This window comes from Sciurus carolinensis, chromosome 1, assembly GCF_902686445.1.
Source record: "Sciurus carolinensis chromosome 1, mSciCar1.2, whole genome shotgun sequence".
In the NCBI taxonomy this organism is placed as follows: Eukaryota; Metazoa; Chordata; class Mammalia; order Rodentia; family Sciuridae; genus Sciurus; species Sciurus carolinensis.
In genome coordinates, this window is record NC_062213.1 from 107,794,031 (window position 1) to 107,811,103 (window position 17,073).

The 17,073-nt window shown below is 34.0% G+C and overlaps 1 protein-coding gene across 2 annotated transcripts in view; it reads left to right on the forward strand.

Moving 5' to 3' along the window:
* Ptpn22 (protein tyrosine phosphatase non-receptor type 22) overlaps window positions 1-17,073 on the forward strand; it is a 55,869-nt gene that overhangs the window by 27,383 nt on the left and 11,413 nt on the right. For both annotated transcript variants that reach the window (XR_007105082.1, XM_047525868.1), the window contains 5 exons: window positions 9,626-9,702; window positions 9,820-10,646; window positions 12,414-12,497; window positions 12,735-12,865; window positions 13,901-13,928. Coding sequence is in view for 1 of the 2 variants with exons in the window: in XM_047525868.1 (XP_047381824.1) it covers window positions 9,626-9,702; window positions 9,820-10,646; window positions 12,414-12,497; window positions 12,735-12,865; window positions 13,901-13,928 (1,147 nt within the window). In the remaining variant the exon portion in view is untranslated. The remainder of the gene's footprint in view (window positions 1-9,625; window positions 9,703-9,819; window positions 10,647-12,413; window positions 12,498-12,734; window positions 12,866-13,900; window positions 13,929-17,073) is intronic.

Below are 17,073 nucleotides of genomic sequence, written 5' to 3' on the forward strand. Positions count from 1 at the left end.
ATCCTAGTAAATGAGAAGATACCTAATTGTGGTTTTAATTTGAAAGTTGGGAATTTCTCATATACCTGTTGGCCATTTGAATTTTTTTTTTTTGAATTGTTGTAGATGGACACAATACCTTTATTTTTTTTACGTGGTGCTGAGGATCAAACCCAGTGCCTCACACATGTTAGGCAAGTACTCTACCACTGAGCCCAACCCCAGCCCATTGAATGACTTTTTGAGAATCTTTTCAGGTCCTTTACAAATTTTTAAATCAGGTTGTTTTCTTGTTATTGAATTGTATGAATTTCTTGTATATTTTGTATGTTAACTCTTTATCAGATTTATGGCTTACAAATATTTCCTTCCATTCCATAGGTTGTCCCTTTACTTTGTTGATTGATTCCTTATATCATTAGATTTTGAGAATATTTTAAAATGTACAAAGGATTTTTAGCTAAAGTTCTAAGATATAAAAATGATTACAATTTGGCCAAATGCCAATTGACAGTTGAAGCAAAAATATAATACTGTCTGATGTGATTTGAAATGTACTAGGAGAGATATTTAAGATGATTGTATTATAGAAGAAGGAAGGGTAAAGGAGATAAGATTTCTATACTTGAACTGGTACAGTGATAACACCAGTAGGGCTGTGATTTTTATATCTATATCTACAAACATACTTACATATAATATTGCATATTATATATGTATATAAAACATAAATAATACATGTAACATAATATATGAAATACCTAGAGCCACCACTAAAAAGTTTATATAAAGAGTTACAGACTGGGGGTAGCTCAGTGATAGAATGCTTACCTAGCATGTGGAAGACCCTGGATTCAATCACCAACACCACAAAGAGAGAGAGAGGGAAAGATAGATACACTTTTAAAAACACGACAGGTAAATCAAATGAAATTCTAAAAGATTCAGGAAAGGGAAAAATTCAAGAAAAAGAAAAGAGAAATGAGAAACAAAGGACAAATCAAAAACCAAAAATAAAATGGCAGAATTAAACCCAATCATATCACTAATTACTTTAAATATAAACGGTCTAAATATACCAATTTATATTTGTGGCAGAGTAAATTAAAAACTCACATATAAGCTCTCTATGAGAAACTCACTTTGAATATATAGATTGATTGAAAGGATTGGAAAAAGGGTATATCATATAAACATGAGCCAAAGGAAAGCAGGAGTAGTTATATTACTATCAGATAAAGGAGACCAAGGCCTAGAAAGTCATTAGAGACAGGGAAAGCCATTATATAATGATAAAGAAAAGGTCAGTCCACCTAAAACACATAGTAGACTTAAATGTTATGGACCAAACAATGGAACTACAAAATATATAAAGAAAAAGGAGCAATAGAGAAACCACACCAATAATTGGAAATTTCAGTACTTCCCTCAATAATTGACAGAACAATTAGGCAAAAAATCAGCAAGAATATAGAACTCGCCAGCACCATCAACTAACAGGATCAATAATCATAGAATACTCCATTTAACAACACAAAAATTAACATTCTTTTAAAGTGTCCCTTGAACATATAACAAAATAGACTATCTCCTTAGCCATAAAACAAATAACAACTTAAAACAATTGAAATCACAGAGAATGTATCCTCTGACCACAATGGAGTCAAACTAGAAATCAGTAACAAGAAGATAACATGAGAATATCCAAACAACCACATCCTTTTAATAATCCTTTGGGCTAAAGAAGAAGTCTTCAGAACATTTTTAAAAAGGCACTCTGAATTGAAAAAAAAATGAAAATACAACATATCAAAATTTGTAGGATAGAGCTCCAACAGTATTGAGGGAAATTATTTAAAAAAAAAAATTTTTTTTTTTCAGTACTGGGGGCTGAACTGAGGGGCACAGTACCACTGAATTACACCCCATCCCTTCTAATTCATTTAGAGACAAGGTCTCACTGAGTTGCCCAGGCTGGCCCAAATCTTTATGCCTTCAACCTCCTGAGTCACTGGGATTACCTGCTTGTGTACTGTACCTGGCCTGAGGGAAATTTAAAAATTAACAGAGGCTTGGGTTGTGGCTCAGTGGTAGAGCACTCGCCTAGCACATGAGAGGCACTGGGTTTGATCCTCAGCACCACATAAAACTAAATAAAGATATTATGTCCATCTACAACTAAAAAAACAATATTTTTAAAGGAAACTAATAAAAGTTTCAAATCAGGCTTGGGTTGTGACTTGGCGATAGAGCCTTTGCCTAGCACGTGTGGGGCACTGGGTTTGATCCTTAGTACCACACAGAAATAAATAAAATGAAAGTGAAAAAAAATATATATATATATTTGTTACCAGGGATTGAATTCAGAAACACTCTCCACTGAGCCACACCCCCTGCCCTATTTTGTATTTTTTTTAAGAGACAGGGTCTCACTGAGTTGCTTAGCACCTCACTTTTGCTGAGGTTGGCTTTGAATTCACAGTCCTCCTGCCTCAGCTTCCCAAACTGCTGGGATTATAGGTGTGCACCACTGTGCCTGACTAAAATATATATGTATATATATTTTTAAAGTTTCAATCAATAATCTAAGTTCTCATTTCAAGAATACATAAAAAGATAAATAATAATGGGCAGAAATCAATGAAGTTGAAAATGTAACAAAAAGAGAAAGAATGGAGAATATTAAGTGAATCTTGGATAAACCTCTAAAACTGACAAAGATCAAAAGGGAAACAGCAATCAACAATACCAGAAATGAAATGGGAACTATCACTATGGGTCCTGCAGATATCAAAAGAATAATAAAAAAATAGTCTGAGACAGACATCATTCCCCTGTGTACATGTATGATTACATGAATGGTGTGAGTCAACACTGTGTACAACCATAGAAATGAAAAGTTGTACCCCATTTGTGTACAATGAATCAAAATGCAGTTTGTAAAAAAAAAGTTGTATAATGTCTCTACACACAAACATTTGACAAGTTGAACAAAATGGCTTACCTTCCTTGAAAAAAAGCTTAGCAGGACATAATTTGAATAGTTCTTAATAATTAAATAAATTAAATTGTAATTTTAAAACTTTCCAAAAAGAAATCTTCAGGTTCACATAGTTTCATCAGAAAATTAACTCCAATATAGTTCGTACACCAGTAAACAGAAAAGGAGATATTTTCTAATTAATATTTTTATTGTGATAAAATACATCATTTTAATTTATCATTTTTAAATGAACAATTTAGTAGCATCGAATATATTCACAATTTGTGTGACCATCACTACTGCTTACTTCCAAGAACCTTCTCATCATCCTAAACAGAAACTATCCGTTAAACAATACCTGTCCATTCTCCCCTCCCACTACCTCTTAGAAACCAGTTCTACTTTCGATTTTAGGATGTGTGTGTTGGGAATTAAACCCAGGGGTGCTTCACTACTGAGCTACATCTCCAGTCCTTCTTTTATTTATTTTGAGACAGGATCTCACTAAGTTTCTTAGGGTCTCACTGTGTTGCTGAGGCTGGCCTCAAACTTGTGATACACCTGTCACAACTTCTTGAGCCACTGGGATTATAGGCATGCCCTGCCATACCTGGCCAACATTCTACTTTCTATCTCTATGAATTCAACTACTTTAGATATCTTATATGAATGAACTTTATCCTTTGGTGTCTGGCTTATTTCACATGGCCTAATGTCCTTAAGGTTTTCCATGTTGTCGCATGTGTCAGAATTTCCTTCCTCATTAAGACTGAATAATATTACATTGTTTACCACATTTTATTTATTCATTCATTCATTGACAGATAGTAGGGTTGCTTCCACATTTTGATTGTTATGAGTCATGCTGCTATAAGTATGGGTATACAAATATCTCATGTCCCTGCTTTTAATTCTCAGAAGTGGAATTTTTGGATCATACGGTAATTTTTTGTTTAGCTTTTGGGGGAACCACCATACTGTTCTTCATAGAAGTTGCACCAATTTATATTTCCTATAGCAGTACACAAACTTTATGCTTTCTGTATATCCTTGCCAATACTTGGTACTTTTTCTTTCTATATTTTTAAAATTGGTGCATTATATATAACAGTAGAATTCATTGTGATATGTTTATACATGCACATGACATAGTTTGATTAATTTCATTCTGCTGTCCTTCCCTTTCCCATTCCTCCTCACTCCCCCTTGTTCCCCTTCTCTACCCCAATGTTCTCCCTTCTATTTTCATGAGACCCTACCCACCTTTTAAAAAATGTCTTATTTCTCTCTAGATTTCAAATATAAAACATTTCATCCTTGATTTTCTGTGTCTGGCTTATTTCACTTAGCATGATGTTCTCCAGGGTTCCATCCATTTCCTGGCAAATGTCACAATTCCAGTCTTATTTATGACTGAGTAAAACTCCACTGTATGTGTGTGTATATATATATATACACACCACATTTTCTTTATCCAATTGTCTACTGAGGGACACCTAGGTTGGTCCCATGACTTGGCTTTTGTGAATTATGCTCCTATAAACATTGATATGCAGGTATAACTATAGTATGCTGATTTTAGCTCTTTGGATAAATACCAAGGAGCAGGATAGCTGGATCATATGATGGGTCCATTCCTAGTCTTTTGAGGAATCTCTATACTGCTTTACAAAGTGGTTATACCAACACTTGGTATTTTTTTTTCTCCTTCTTTTGTATGATAGCCATCCTATTATGGGTGTGAAGTATCTTGTTGTGATTTTGATTTGCATTTTCCTAATGATTAGTGATATTAAGCATATTTTGTGTGCTTATTGTGCATTTGTATATATTCTTGGTAATTCACATGAAATACACTGATTATTTCCTTTTTAGTGCTGGGAATTGAACCCAGGACCTTACACATGCTAGGCAAGCACACTACTACTGAGCTGCATCCCCTGCTGTATATTTCCTTGGAAAAATATCTCTTCAAAAAAAATCCCTTTAAGTCTTTTACCCATTTTTGAATTGGATTTTTTTATTTTGTTGCTGTTGACTTTTAGGAATACTCTCTCTATTCCGGTTGTTAATCCTTAAACATATATTTGATTTATAAATACTGTCTTCCGTTCTGTGGGTTGCCTTTTTACTCTGTTATGTGCCCCCTTCCCCAACCATTTTTCTTTCTTTCTTTCTTTTTTAATGTGGTACTAGTGATTGAACCCAGTGGTGTTCTATCACTGAGCTACATCCTCTGTCTTCTTTATTTTTTGAGACAAGGTATCACTAAGTTGCTGGGGCTGACCATGAATTTGTGATCCTCCTGCCTCAATCTCCCAAGTAGCAGGGATTATATGCATGCACCACTGCACTCAGCTTGATTGTGTCCTTTTATACATGAAAGTTTTTCATTTTGATAAACTTAATTTGTCCCTTTTTCTTTAATTGTTGTGCCTTTGGAGTCATATACAAGAAATCAGGTTCAAATCCATTGTGAAGGAGATTCTACCTTTTTAAAAATTGTTTTAACTCTTACAAATGTACATGCCATACATGATTTTCTTTGATAAATTTCAAGTTAATTTTTGGATATACTTTTATCTTTGCTGAAGGTACCACATTCTTTTGGATATCTAGTTTTCCTAGAACCATGTATTGAAAAAAATACTGTCCTTCATTGAATGATCTTGGCACCTTTGTTGAAAATCATTTGCCCACATAAGTAGGGTTTATTTCTAGGCTTTGTCTTCTATTACATTGGTTTATAGTCCATCCTACAACAATACCACATTGTTTCGTTTTGTTTTGTTTTTTAAAGAGATGGAGTCCTGCCAGGTTGCTCAGGTTGGCCTGTAATCCTTCTGCCTCATCCCCACACCCCAATATAGACATGTACCACCATGCCTGGCCCCACAGTGTTTTAATTACTATAGATTTGTAGTAAATTATGAAGTCAGGAAATATGAGTCCTTAAACTTTGCCACTGGGTTTTTGATAAGGATTGCAATGACCCTGTAGATTAGGTAGTACCTAAGAGTGTTAAGGCTTCTACTCTATGAATATGGAATGCCTATGTCTTGTTTAATTTCTTTCAACAATACATTGTAGTTTTCAGTGTACAAGTTTTTTGCCTACTTGGTTAAATTTACACTTAAGCATTTTATATTATGTCATTATATATAGAATTATTTCTGTAATGTCCTTTTCATATAGTTCATTGCTAGTATATATAGAAATGCAACATCGATCCTGGCAACTTTGCTGAATTTATTAGCTCTAGCAGGTTTTTCATGTAATCCTCCTAACACAAGATCATTTCTGAAAATAAAGATAATTTTACTTCCTCTTTTCCAATTTGGATGCCTTTCTTTTATTTTTCTTTCCCAATTGCTTAGACTCAAACTTTAGAACTATACTACTTCAATCCTATGTTGAATATAGGTGGCAAATATTGGCATCTTTGTCTTGCTTCTGATTTTAGGGGTAAAGCTTTGAGTCTACCATGATTGCTGTGGATTTTCATATATGGTATTGTAATGGTTAATTTGAATTGTCAACTTGATTTGATTAAGAGATGCCAATGATTAAGTGACTTCTGGGTGTGTCAATGAGGGTGTGTCTAGGAATGATTAGAATGTGGGATAGTGAATGAAACGGAGACCCTCCCTAATCATGGGCAGTAACACCCAATAGGATGGTGGCTCGGATGGAATAAAAGTTGGAGGAACAAAGAAGCAGATGCAGATTCAACCTGGACTCTTGAATGGGTTCTTGATTGCTGCTTTGATCCTCTGAGGATATCAGACTCTCGCTTCTTCACTTTTCCAAAGTGGACTCTGTCAGTGATTCTCCAGGTAGTTTTCAGAAGCCTTTGTCTTGGACTAGAGTAGCACTGTTGATCCTTCTTGTTCTGGGGCTTCTGCAGCTACTGATTCTTCCAGCTTTCTAACCTGCAGACAGCCACTATGAACTATTCAGCTTCTGGTCATGTAAGTCAATCTAATAAATCCCCTTTTATAATCATACTTCCTGTTGATTCTGTTCCTCTAGAGAACCCTAATACAGGTATTAATAGTGTTGAGAAAGTTTTCTTATCTTTTTTTTTTTTTTTTTTCTTGCAGTGCTGGGAATTAAACCCAGAGCCTCATATATGGTAGGCACACTCTACCACTGAGCTACATCTCATGTCCAGGAAGTTTTCTTATATTCCTAGTTTGATGAGTATTTTTATCTTAAACTTTTCTGTATCAATTTGGATGATCATGTGGGGTTTTTCCTCTTCATCTATTATTGTAGTGAATTACATCAATTTTGCATGTTGAACTCTGATTGTTTTGAGAGTAAATCCCACTTGATTGTGGTATATAATCCTTAAAATATGCAACTAACTTTGGTTTGCTAATATTTTGAGGACTTTAACATTAATATTCATAAAGGATAACAGTCTGTATTTTTTTCACATACTGGGGATTGCACTAAGCTTTCCCCAACCCTTTTTATTGTTGAGACAGGATTTTGCTTAATTGCTGACACTGCCTCAGTCTCCTGAGTCACTGAAATTACAGGCATATGCCACTGTATCTTGCTTATAATTTCTTTTTCTTGTAGGATCTTTGTCTGGCTTTGGTAACAGGGTAATGCTAAGTTCATAGAATGAGTTCGAACTTGTCCCTTCCTATTCAATTTTTTGGAAAGAATTTGTTAGAGTATTGATCTTAATTTTTTAAAAAATGTTTGGTAGAAGTCTTTTGCTACTAGACTTTTCTTTGTTGGGAGGTTTTTGAGTATTGATTCAGTCTTCTTACTAGTTGTAGGTTTATTCAGATTTTCTATTTCTTCTTTAGTTTTGGTAGATTGGACATCTCTAGGAATTTGTCCATTTTTATCCAGGTTATCCAATGTGTTGGTGTACAGCTGTTCATCACATTCTCTTATGATTCTTTTTATTTCTGTAAAAGTGGTAGTAATGACCACATTTTAATCTCTGACTTTTAGTAATTTGAGCCTTTTTTTTTTTTTTTTATTCTTTAGCCAATCTAGCTAAAGGTTTGCCAATTTTGTTGATCTTTTCAAAGAACACTTTTGGATTTGTACTCTGTCTTTTCCTAGTTATTTCATTTATCTCCACTCTAATCTTTACTATTTCTTTTTTTCTGCTAGCTTTGGGTTTGATTTGATCTTCTTTTTCTAGTTCCTGAAAGTGTAATAGAAGTCAGGCTATTGATTTGGGATCTTTCTATTTTAATGTATGCAGTTACAGCTGTAAATTTTCCTTTTAGCACTGCTTTCACTGTTTCTCATAAGTTTTGTTGTCTTTTTGTTCTCATTTGTCTCAGGTATTTTCTAATTTCCTTTGTGATTTCTTGTTTAATCCATTGTTTGAGAGTGTGTTGTTTAATATGTGAATTTTCAGGTATTCCTTGTATTATCGATTTCCAATTTTGTTTCATTTCATTGTGATTAAGAAAGGCATGTTCTATTACTAAAACTTGTTTTCTGGTCTAACATATGGTCTCTCCAGGAGAATATTCTTGTACTGGAGAAGAATATGTATTCTGCTGTTTTTTGGTGGAGTGTTATATGCCTGTTAGGTCTCTTTAGCTTGCAGTGTTTTTCAAGTCCTCTATTTCTTTACTGATCTTTAGTCTGGTTTTTCTATCTATTATTAAAAGTGACTATGGATGTCTCTGTATTAGTTTACTAGGGCTGGTATAAAAACTATTACAAACAGGAGGGATTTAAAACAACAGAAATTTATTTTCTCATGGTATGGGAAGCTAGAAGTCTGAAATCTAAGTGACATCAGAACCAGACTGTAATAGCTCTAGGGCAATCCTTTGCATTCATTGACTTTTAGATACAGTACTCCAGTTCACAGATATCAGGGGTTAGATTTCAGCATACCTTTTGAGGTGACACAAACCCATAGCAGGTGGTATCTTTTTTTAATATTTTAATGTCTTTGAAATTAGTATATACTTTATGATCAATGATACCTTAAGATTCTATGAATCACAGTAGCAAATTTCTTAATGTGATAATTGCTAAAAAAGAAAATAAAGATTGAGAGTGGCTGCATAGGTATGGGAATACGATGCTAGATTGAGTGCTCAGGGATGATTTCCTTAGGCACATGACATTTAAGCAGATCTAATTACTTAGAGGTAACCATGCAAAATCTGGAACAAGAGTATATCAATCAGAGGGAATAGTAAGTGTAAAAGCATTGGATTGAAATCAAGTTTGGCATGCTAGAAGAATGGCAAGCAGACCAGTATACCTGGAGCAAATGAGGAAGAATAATAAATAAGATGAAATAGATACAGGAACCTAATAAGCACCTATTAACTTTGATTGACATGCTAAAATTTCTGAAGATAGAATGTTCTTAAGACTGAAGTTACCCTGAAGAACATTTTAAAACTCCCATATTTGAAAAGATGATGCTTTAAGCAAATTCTTTTTAGTGTCTATAACACTATTCATCCTTTATTCTGATACTTTTAATCTCTGTATATGAACAAGTTCTTGCTGGGTTCAATATTTCAGAAGCTCATCTAAATCTTTCATAAATTAGATCTTTATATTTTCTGAAAAATTACTTCTTGGTTCTCCGAATGTTAAAGTATTTCATGGACATTGTTTCACTAAAAAATCATCTCTGATTTATTTCTTTTGAAGATTCAAGCAAGGTACTTCATTCCTGAACAAAATATCACTCGACAAACAAACTCTGTTTCCCCTAATTTACCAGAATGGTGAGTACAATTTTACCTATACAAGTATTGACTAACTGAGAGAAGAATATCAACTTGTACTTCATTGTTGCATTGGGAAAAGCCCTCTTGTTATTATATTTCTCTTTTTTGTGTCAGCATCATAAATGAAGAGAAAATGATGAACCAGCAGATCAAACAAAGGATGAAGAGAGGAAATGCAGAAGCTTCTTCCTTTGACTTTAGGGCTTCTGAAATAAGTGCTAAGGAAGATTTCATTTTGCACTCTGCTAAGTCAAGCCCTTCTTTTGACTTTTTGGAGTTAAACTATGGTTGTAACAAAAATGCTGATACAACCACGAAATGGCAGACTAAGGCATTACCAATAGTTGGGGAACCCCTTCAAAAGCATCAAAGTTTGGACTTCAGCTCCATTTTGTTTAGAGCATGTCCTAATTCTAAGCCTGTAAATGCAGAAGGAAGGTGTTTTAATTCAAAGGGGCCAATAATAAGGACCAAATCAACTCCTTTTGAAGTCATACAGCAGAGAAAAACCACAGAGTTGGGCATTCAGGAACCCTTTTCATATTTGGAAACTCAATCTCATGATTCTCATCCTGTCAAATTGCAGTCTCAAAGAGTGATGCATGTTTCTTCAGAAGAACTGAATTATTCACTGCCATATGACTCTAAGCACCAAGTGTGTAATGCCTTTAATGAAAAGCAGCATGACTCCAGTGCTTTTGGTGTCTGTTCTTATATGTCTTTGGTGGAAGATCCTTATTTTTCATCAGTGCCTCCAAGTAGTGCTGACTCTAAAATGTCTCTGGATTTACCTGAGAAAAAAGATGTAACTGTTTTGCCTTCTTCTTTGTTGCCAACATCCTCTTCAATCCTTTTTTCTTATTATAATTCATATGATTCTTTGGCATTGAATCCTCTGAACAGTTCTTCTCCATCACTGAAACAAGAGGCAGCCACAGTGGGTAAGTTATTTTTTAAAGTTTGTATGCATGTTAGATTTCACTTTGCTTCTACAGAACATTTGGTTTCTCTCACCCTACCCCATCTCTTCCTCTACTTCTTTTTCTTCTTCTCCTCTTTAAAGAAATAAATTCCAGGAGTGTTTTAACAATGTGATAAGCTAAAAACAGTATAAAACATATAGTATTCCACGAAACAGGTGGCAGGGGAGGCACTCAGATCTGGTGCAGGATAGGATCTGAGTTAACAATAAGACTCCTAAAGAAGGCAATCCTCATTCCTAGAAATGTTCATCAAAGGCCCACAGTTTATTCTTAATATACAGAAACAACTTCCAAAGAACAATGGAAAAGATCTGATCAACAGTACCACATGATCACTCGAAAGTTTCGTTGCATAATCATGTAGCTCTAATGAGTTTAACATATTGTTAAGCACTGAATTCTGTTCCTGCAGGAGTTGAAAGGGGAAGACCTGATTTCCTTTCCTTTCGTAATAACTTAATAGATGAGAATATCTGATTGGTAGTTTATGTAAGACTTTTATCTTAGAATGTACCTTTACTTTCATACTTTATCTCTTTTACAATTCTGGATTCTGCATATTATGTGTATTGTTTTGTTCAGCTCATTCATCTGAAAGTAGAAGTGAAGATCCTGTTAAGAAACTATTATAATCATTATTTTGAAGTGCTAGGGATTGAAACAAGAGCCTCAGGCAAGCTATGCATGTGTTCACCACTGAGCTATATCTCCAGCCCAGGTTATAATAATTTGATGTGAAAGAAAATGAGGGAAAGCAAAGAGCAAGTTTAATTCTCTTAAACATACCATCAGATAATTTACTAATAACATTCTACTTAGATAGTAGAGAAAAAGTTTTGTTTTATAACATTCTTTATTGGGTAGTTTCTTTTTGTTGGTCCCAGGGGTGAAACCCAGGTCCTGGTGCATGCCAGTCCAGGCAAGTACTTGACCTCTGAGCTACACTCCCAGCCCATGTACAGTGTTTCTCTATAGATAGATTATTTATAACATTGTTGTAAAAATATTTTATCTGAATCTAGGAAGTTTCTTCTTTGATTACTTTATATACTTTAATCTTGTTTTATAATTTGTGTATCTTCTTCTTCTAGATAACCTAAATACCTTAGATTTCTCAGAGCATCATCATCATTAAAAAGACAAATCCTCATTTTCAAGGATTGTAGCAACATTGACATGTATGCCATCTGGTGGCAGCTTCTTATAATAGAATTTAAATTTTTCTGTAAAACCCTTGTTTTATTAATAAATAGACAAATAAATAAAAGGAAAAACATCCATATTTTGGGGATTTTGTGTGGGATAAAGAAGGCATACTAAAATATTTATAATTTTTACCTACTGTGTAACTGAATCTTTGGTGTGTCAAAGTGCTTTATGACACTTTGTTATATATTTTATGTAAAAAAGAAAAAAGGAAAGAGTTATGCAGAAATCAATCCAAAGTATCTTAATACTTAGTAACTCAATCAAAAATACTTTGGCATTTTTAAAATAAATTAAAAATTTTGAAGAATAAATAAAAAGCTCCAGGGTTTGCACCTAAAGACAAATTTGTTCTGCTTTTTCCTTGAGTGAATAAGGACCAGCTAGATAGTTGTTAGTGCTTTAATGGAATTTAAATATAAATTGTTAAATTTATGTTAGCGTTAGGTTATAATGTACAAATTTCTTTTGGATTGTTCTTATTAAAAATTGTGATTGTATTTCTGACATTTTGCATAGCAACTTCTCCTAGAATGGATGATGAAATCCCCCCTCCACTTCCTGAACGGACGCCTGAGTCTTTCATTGTAGTAGAGGAGGCAGGTGAGTATAGTTGAATGAGCAACATTTTTTTTTTTTTTTTTTTGGTGACTGGGGATTGAACCTAGGGGTGCTTTACCGCTAAGCTACATTTGCTGAGGCTGGCCTCAAACTTGTAATTCTCCTGCCTCAGTCTCCCACTTACTGGGATTATAGGTTTGTGCCATGGCATCTGGCAAAACATTTGATTTCTCAAAGAGCATCACTCCTAAGAATTGGGTCATATTCACTTTCTTCTAGGTGAATTCTCAACAAGTGCTCCCACATCCTCATCTCCAACTGTGATGGTGAAAATTGGAACCTCACTGGAATGGAGTGGAATATCTGAATCAAAGAAATTTGATGGCTCCGTAAGACTTAGGCCAAGCAAGGTTGATAACTTTTTTCTGACTTTGTTCATGTAGATTGAACAGACTATAATTTCATTCCATGTATTTTTAATGCCTAACATTCTATTTAAGTAGACGCTACATACAATGTACTGGAGGATGTGGGGAATAAGAAGAATGTGTAAGACATAATTCTTGACCTCAAGAAACTTGAAGTTGAGAAATAGGATGTCTTTACCTTGTCTATATTTATTATAACAAGATGATCAATGTTCTATAAAAGAAAAGGAGATTTGAAGTGTAGAAGATACTTTCAGGTCCAAGTGATCAAGGAGACAGTGAAAGAAGAAACCTTTGGGCTGATTCTTATAGTTAAAGCGAAGATCAATATCTTATATGCCGGTAGCTTATTTATAGTAGTCATGTTAGTTTTGAGAACGTTAAAAAGAGTAATTTTTTAAATGACATGTGTAAGGTAGACCTTTTGGAATAATGTTTCCTGTATCTAGAATAAAAAACATCTACACTTCTAACAATCTGTTATACATTTCTGTATATGCTTTGAACCAACAATATTAAATTTTCAGAGATAAGAAAAGTTATTAACTAAACAAACATTTAAAAGTTCCTACCATTACAATGCTGGTAGACAAATACTTTCTACCTCTTAAATTACATTTTTAATGCACTAGTACTTGTTATAATTGTTAACAATATGTACACATGTAATGATCTTTATCTTAACTCTCAGAGCAAAGATTAATCACTTCTTTTCCAATGTCATGAAGTAACTATAATTTCAACTACTTATATCCAAGGAAAGTCTCAGAAAAGTGTTTTAAGTAGGAAAGAAACAAGTCAGAAGGGGATTAATTTATGACAACTGCCATGTGATATAAAAATCTATAAAATTTTATATAAAACTGTGTACTCAAGCACACTTATGAATTAGGAAAACTTGGGTCTACATTTCATGTTTATAGGTATATTTTGAAAAATGATTTTCAGAAATGTTATTTATTGTTTTGAATTTATGTGTGTATATATTGTTCTTTCACTTTTATTTTGTTCTTTTAGAATGTAAAACTCCAGAGTCCCAAATCAGGTAAAAATTTCTTTTGGTTTTATATATTTAGCCCTAAGTATTTATACTGTAAGAACAACTCTTTACGTTTAGAGTAATTCACCTCAGGAGGCCTCATGGGTCTTATAGTAACTTCTGCTAATTTATTGATTTATTTCTTGATTTTTCTCAAACTACAACATTTGTTTTGTTGTGGGCAAGGTGAAGACAGGATTTTAGCATTCTGTTCCTTAGAGTATTTTAAAAAATATTTGCAGGAATGATGTGATCCTGCTATATGTATAATCAGAAAAATGAAATTTATACCTCATTTATGTATGATTTTTCAAAATGTATAAATGCATTCTACTATCATGTATAACTAATTAGAACAAATAAAATTTTAAAAATAAATAAATACAAATTTAAAAAATTCAGATAGGATCTTTTAGAATTGAATAACCAAAGCACTCTTGAGCAAAAAGAACAAAGCAAAAGGCATTACACTACCTGACTTCAGAATACATTATAAAATATGATACAAAATTACATTAATCCAAATAGCATGGTATGGACATTAAAAACAGACACACAGACCAGAGGAAAAGAATAGAGATATTAGAAAGAAACTCTCATCTACTGATTTTCAACAATAATGCTATAAATATGAATTGGAAAAAGAATGGTATTTTTAATAAATGGTGCTGGGAAAATTAGTAAACATCTTAGTTCACAGTTTCAGAAGTTCAGTCTGTGGTGGGCAGACTCCCTTGCTTTGGGCTGAAGGTGAGGCAGAACATTATGGTGAAAGGGTGTGGTGAGGGAGTGCCGCTATGCTCAAGAAGCAGAGAGAGAAAGGGGAAAGGGCCCCTGGGAAGATGAACCCTTCCAGGGAATACCCCAAGTGACCTACCTTCTCCATTCATGCCCCACCTGTTACCCAGTTAATCCATTAAAACTAGGATAACTTGATTAGTTTACAATTCTCACAATCCAGTCATTTTAACTCCAAATATTCCTGCATTAAAACAGGAGCTTTGGGGGGACATCTCATATCCAAACCATATGTAGAAAAATGGATCTAGACCTCTGTCTCTCTCCAGTTATAGAAATCAACTCAAAATAAAGACTTTAACGTGTGACCTGAAACTATGAAACTACTAGAGGAAAACAGGGAAAATGCTTCAGGACATTGGAATGGGCAAGGATTTCCTTGGCCAAGACTCCAAAAACGTAGGAAACAAAAGCAAAAATAAATGGGATTATAGCAAATAAAAGTGTTCTGTACAGCAAAAGAAACAACCATCAGAATGAAGAAAAAAACTACAGAATGGGAGAAAATATTTGCAAACTATACATTTGACAAGGGGTTGATATACAGAACACATAAGAACTAAAGCCACTCAATAGTAATTATCAAAAAACCTGACAACAGATCTAAATAGATATTTTTCAAAACGACATTTTTCAATGGCCAACGGGTATATGAAAAGATACTCAAAATCACTACTTCTCAGGGAAATGCAAGTCAAAGCCACAATGAGATATCACCTCACCCCAGGGGGAATTGCCATTATCAAAAAGACCAAAGATAACAAACGCTGGTAAAGATGTGGAAAAAAGAGGAACTTGCACCCTGTTGGTGGAAAAAATTAGCACAGCCATTATTGCAAACAGTATGGAAGTTCCTAAAAATTTAAGTTAGAATACCACATAATCCCATTACTGGTTCTGCATCCAAAGAAAATGAAATCAGTATGTTAATAAATATCTGCACTCCCATGTTCATTGTAGCACTATTCATAATAGCCAAGAAATAGAAAAAAAAACTAAGTATTCATCCACTGATCAATGGATGGATTTTATTAATATTAAATTTTATTTAAAATGTGGTACATATATATAATAGGATATTATTCAGCCATTAAAAGATGAAAATCTGTTGTTTGTGGCAACATGGATGAAACTGGAAATTTTAACAGTCGGTACTGCTGTAATTAGGAGTACAAAGTTCTGGGTGCTTTGCATAGCAGGGTGACTCTGAAAACAATTATATGCTATGTAAAGCAAAGGGCTTTGCAATTTTTTAACCTTTTTTTTAGTTGTAATGGACACAATGCCTTTATTTTATTTATTTATTTTATGTGGTGCTGAGGATCAAACCCAGTGCCTCACACATGCTAGGCAAGTGCCCTACCAATGAGCTACAGCCCCAGCTCATGACTTTGAAGAATGTTTTTACTATGGAGAAATGAGATATATTAAAGGAGATAGATATATTTAACCTGGTATAAGCATTACACACTGTATACATGTATCAAAACATCACATGGTACTCCATTAATATGTACAATTTTTATTTGAAATAAATTTTAAAGATTAGCAGCATTCCATTATATAGATTTTACTATCATTAACAGTGTGACTCTCAAAAATTTTTTCTGCTCACTTAATTCTTTAACTTTTCAGGAGGAGTGGTGCACATTTGTAATCCCAGCCACTTAGAAGACTGAGGCAGGAGAATCAGAAGTTAGAGGCCAGCCTGGGCAGCTTAATAAGATTTTGAAGGACCTGAAAGCTAGTTGGATGTAATCTCTAGAACAGGCAAATTCACAGAGGCAGAAAGCAGATCAGTGGTTGGCAGGGGCTAAGGAAAAGAGGGACTAGAGAGTAATTACTTAATGGGTTCAGTTTCCTTTTGGGAGTGAAGGAAAATGTTCTGGAATTAGTGGTGTTAGTTGCACAATACTGTGAATGTACTCATGATAAATCTTGTGTGTATTTTACCACACACACAAAGGTAGCCAGAGGAATTTTTTTTTTTTTTAATTGCAGTACTAGGGATTGAACCCAGGAACTCATGACTACTGAGCTACATCCCCAGTCCTTTTAGTTTTTTATGTTGAGACAGAGTCTTGCCAAATTGCCCAGACTGGCCTCAAATTTATAATCCTCCTGCCTCAGTCTCCGAGATAGTGGGATTGCAAGGATGTGCCACTGTGCCCTGTGATTAATTCAATTTTAATGCAGTAAATAATCGATACTGTGAATCCTTCATCAGGGAAGCATTCAGATGAAATGGTATTTTGGGAAGATATCTGCTAGGATATCTTTAATATAGTGCAGCAGATGTAGTTGACAGCTATAGTTTTCAGAATATTTCCTAATAGCAAACTAAATGATAAAC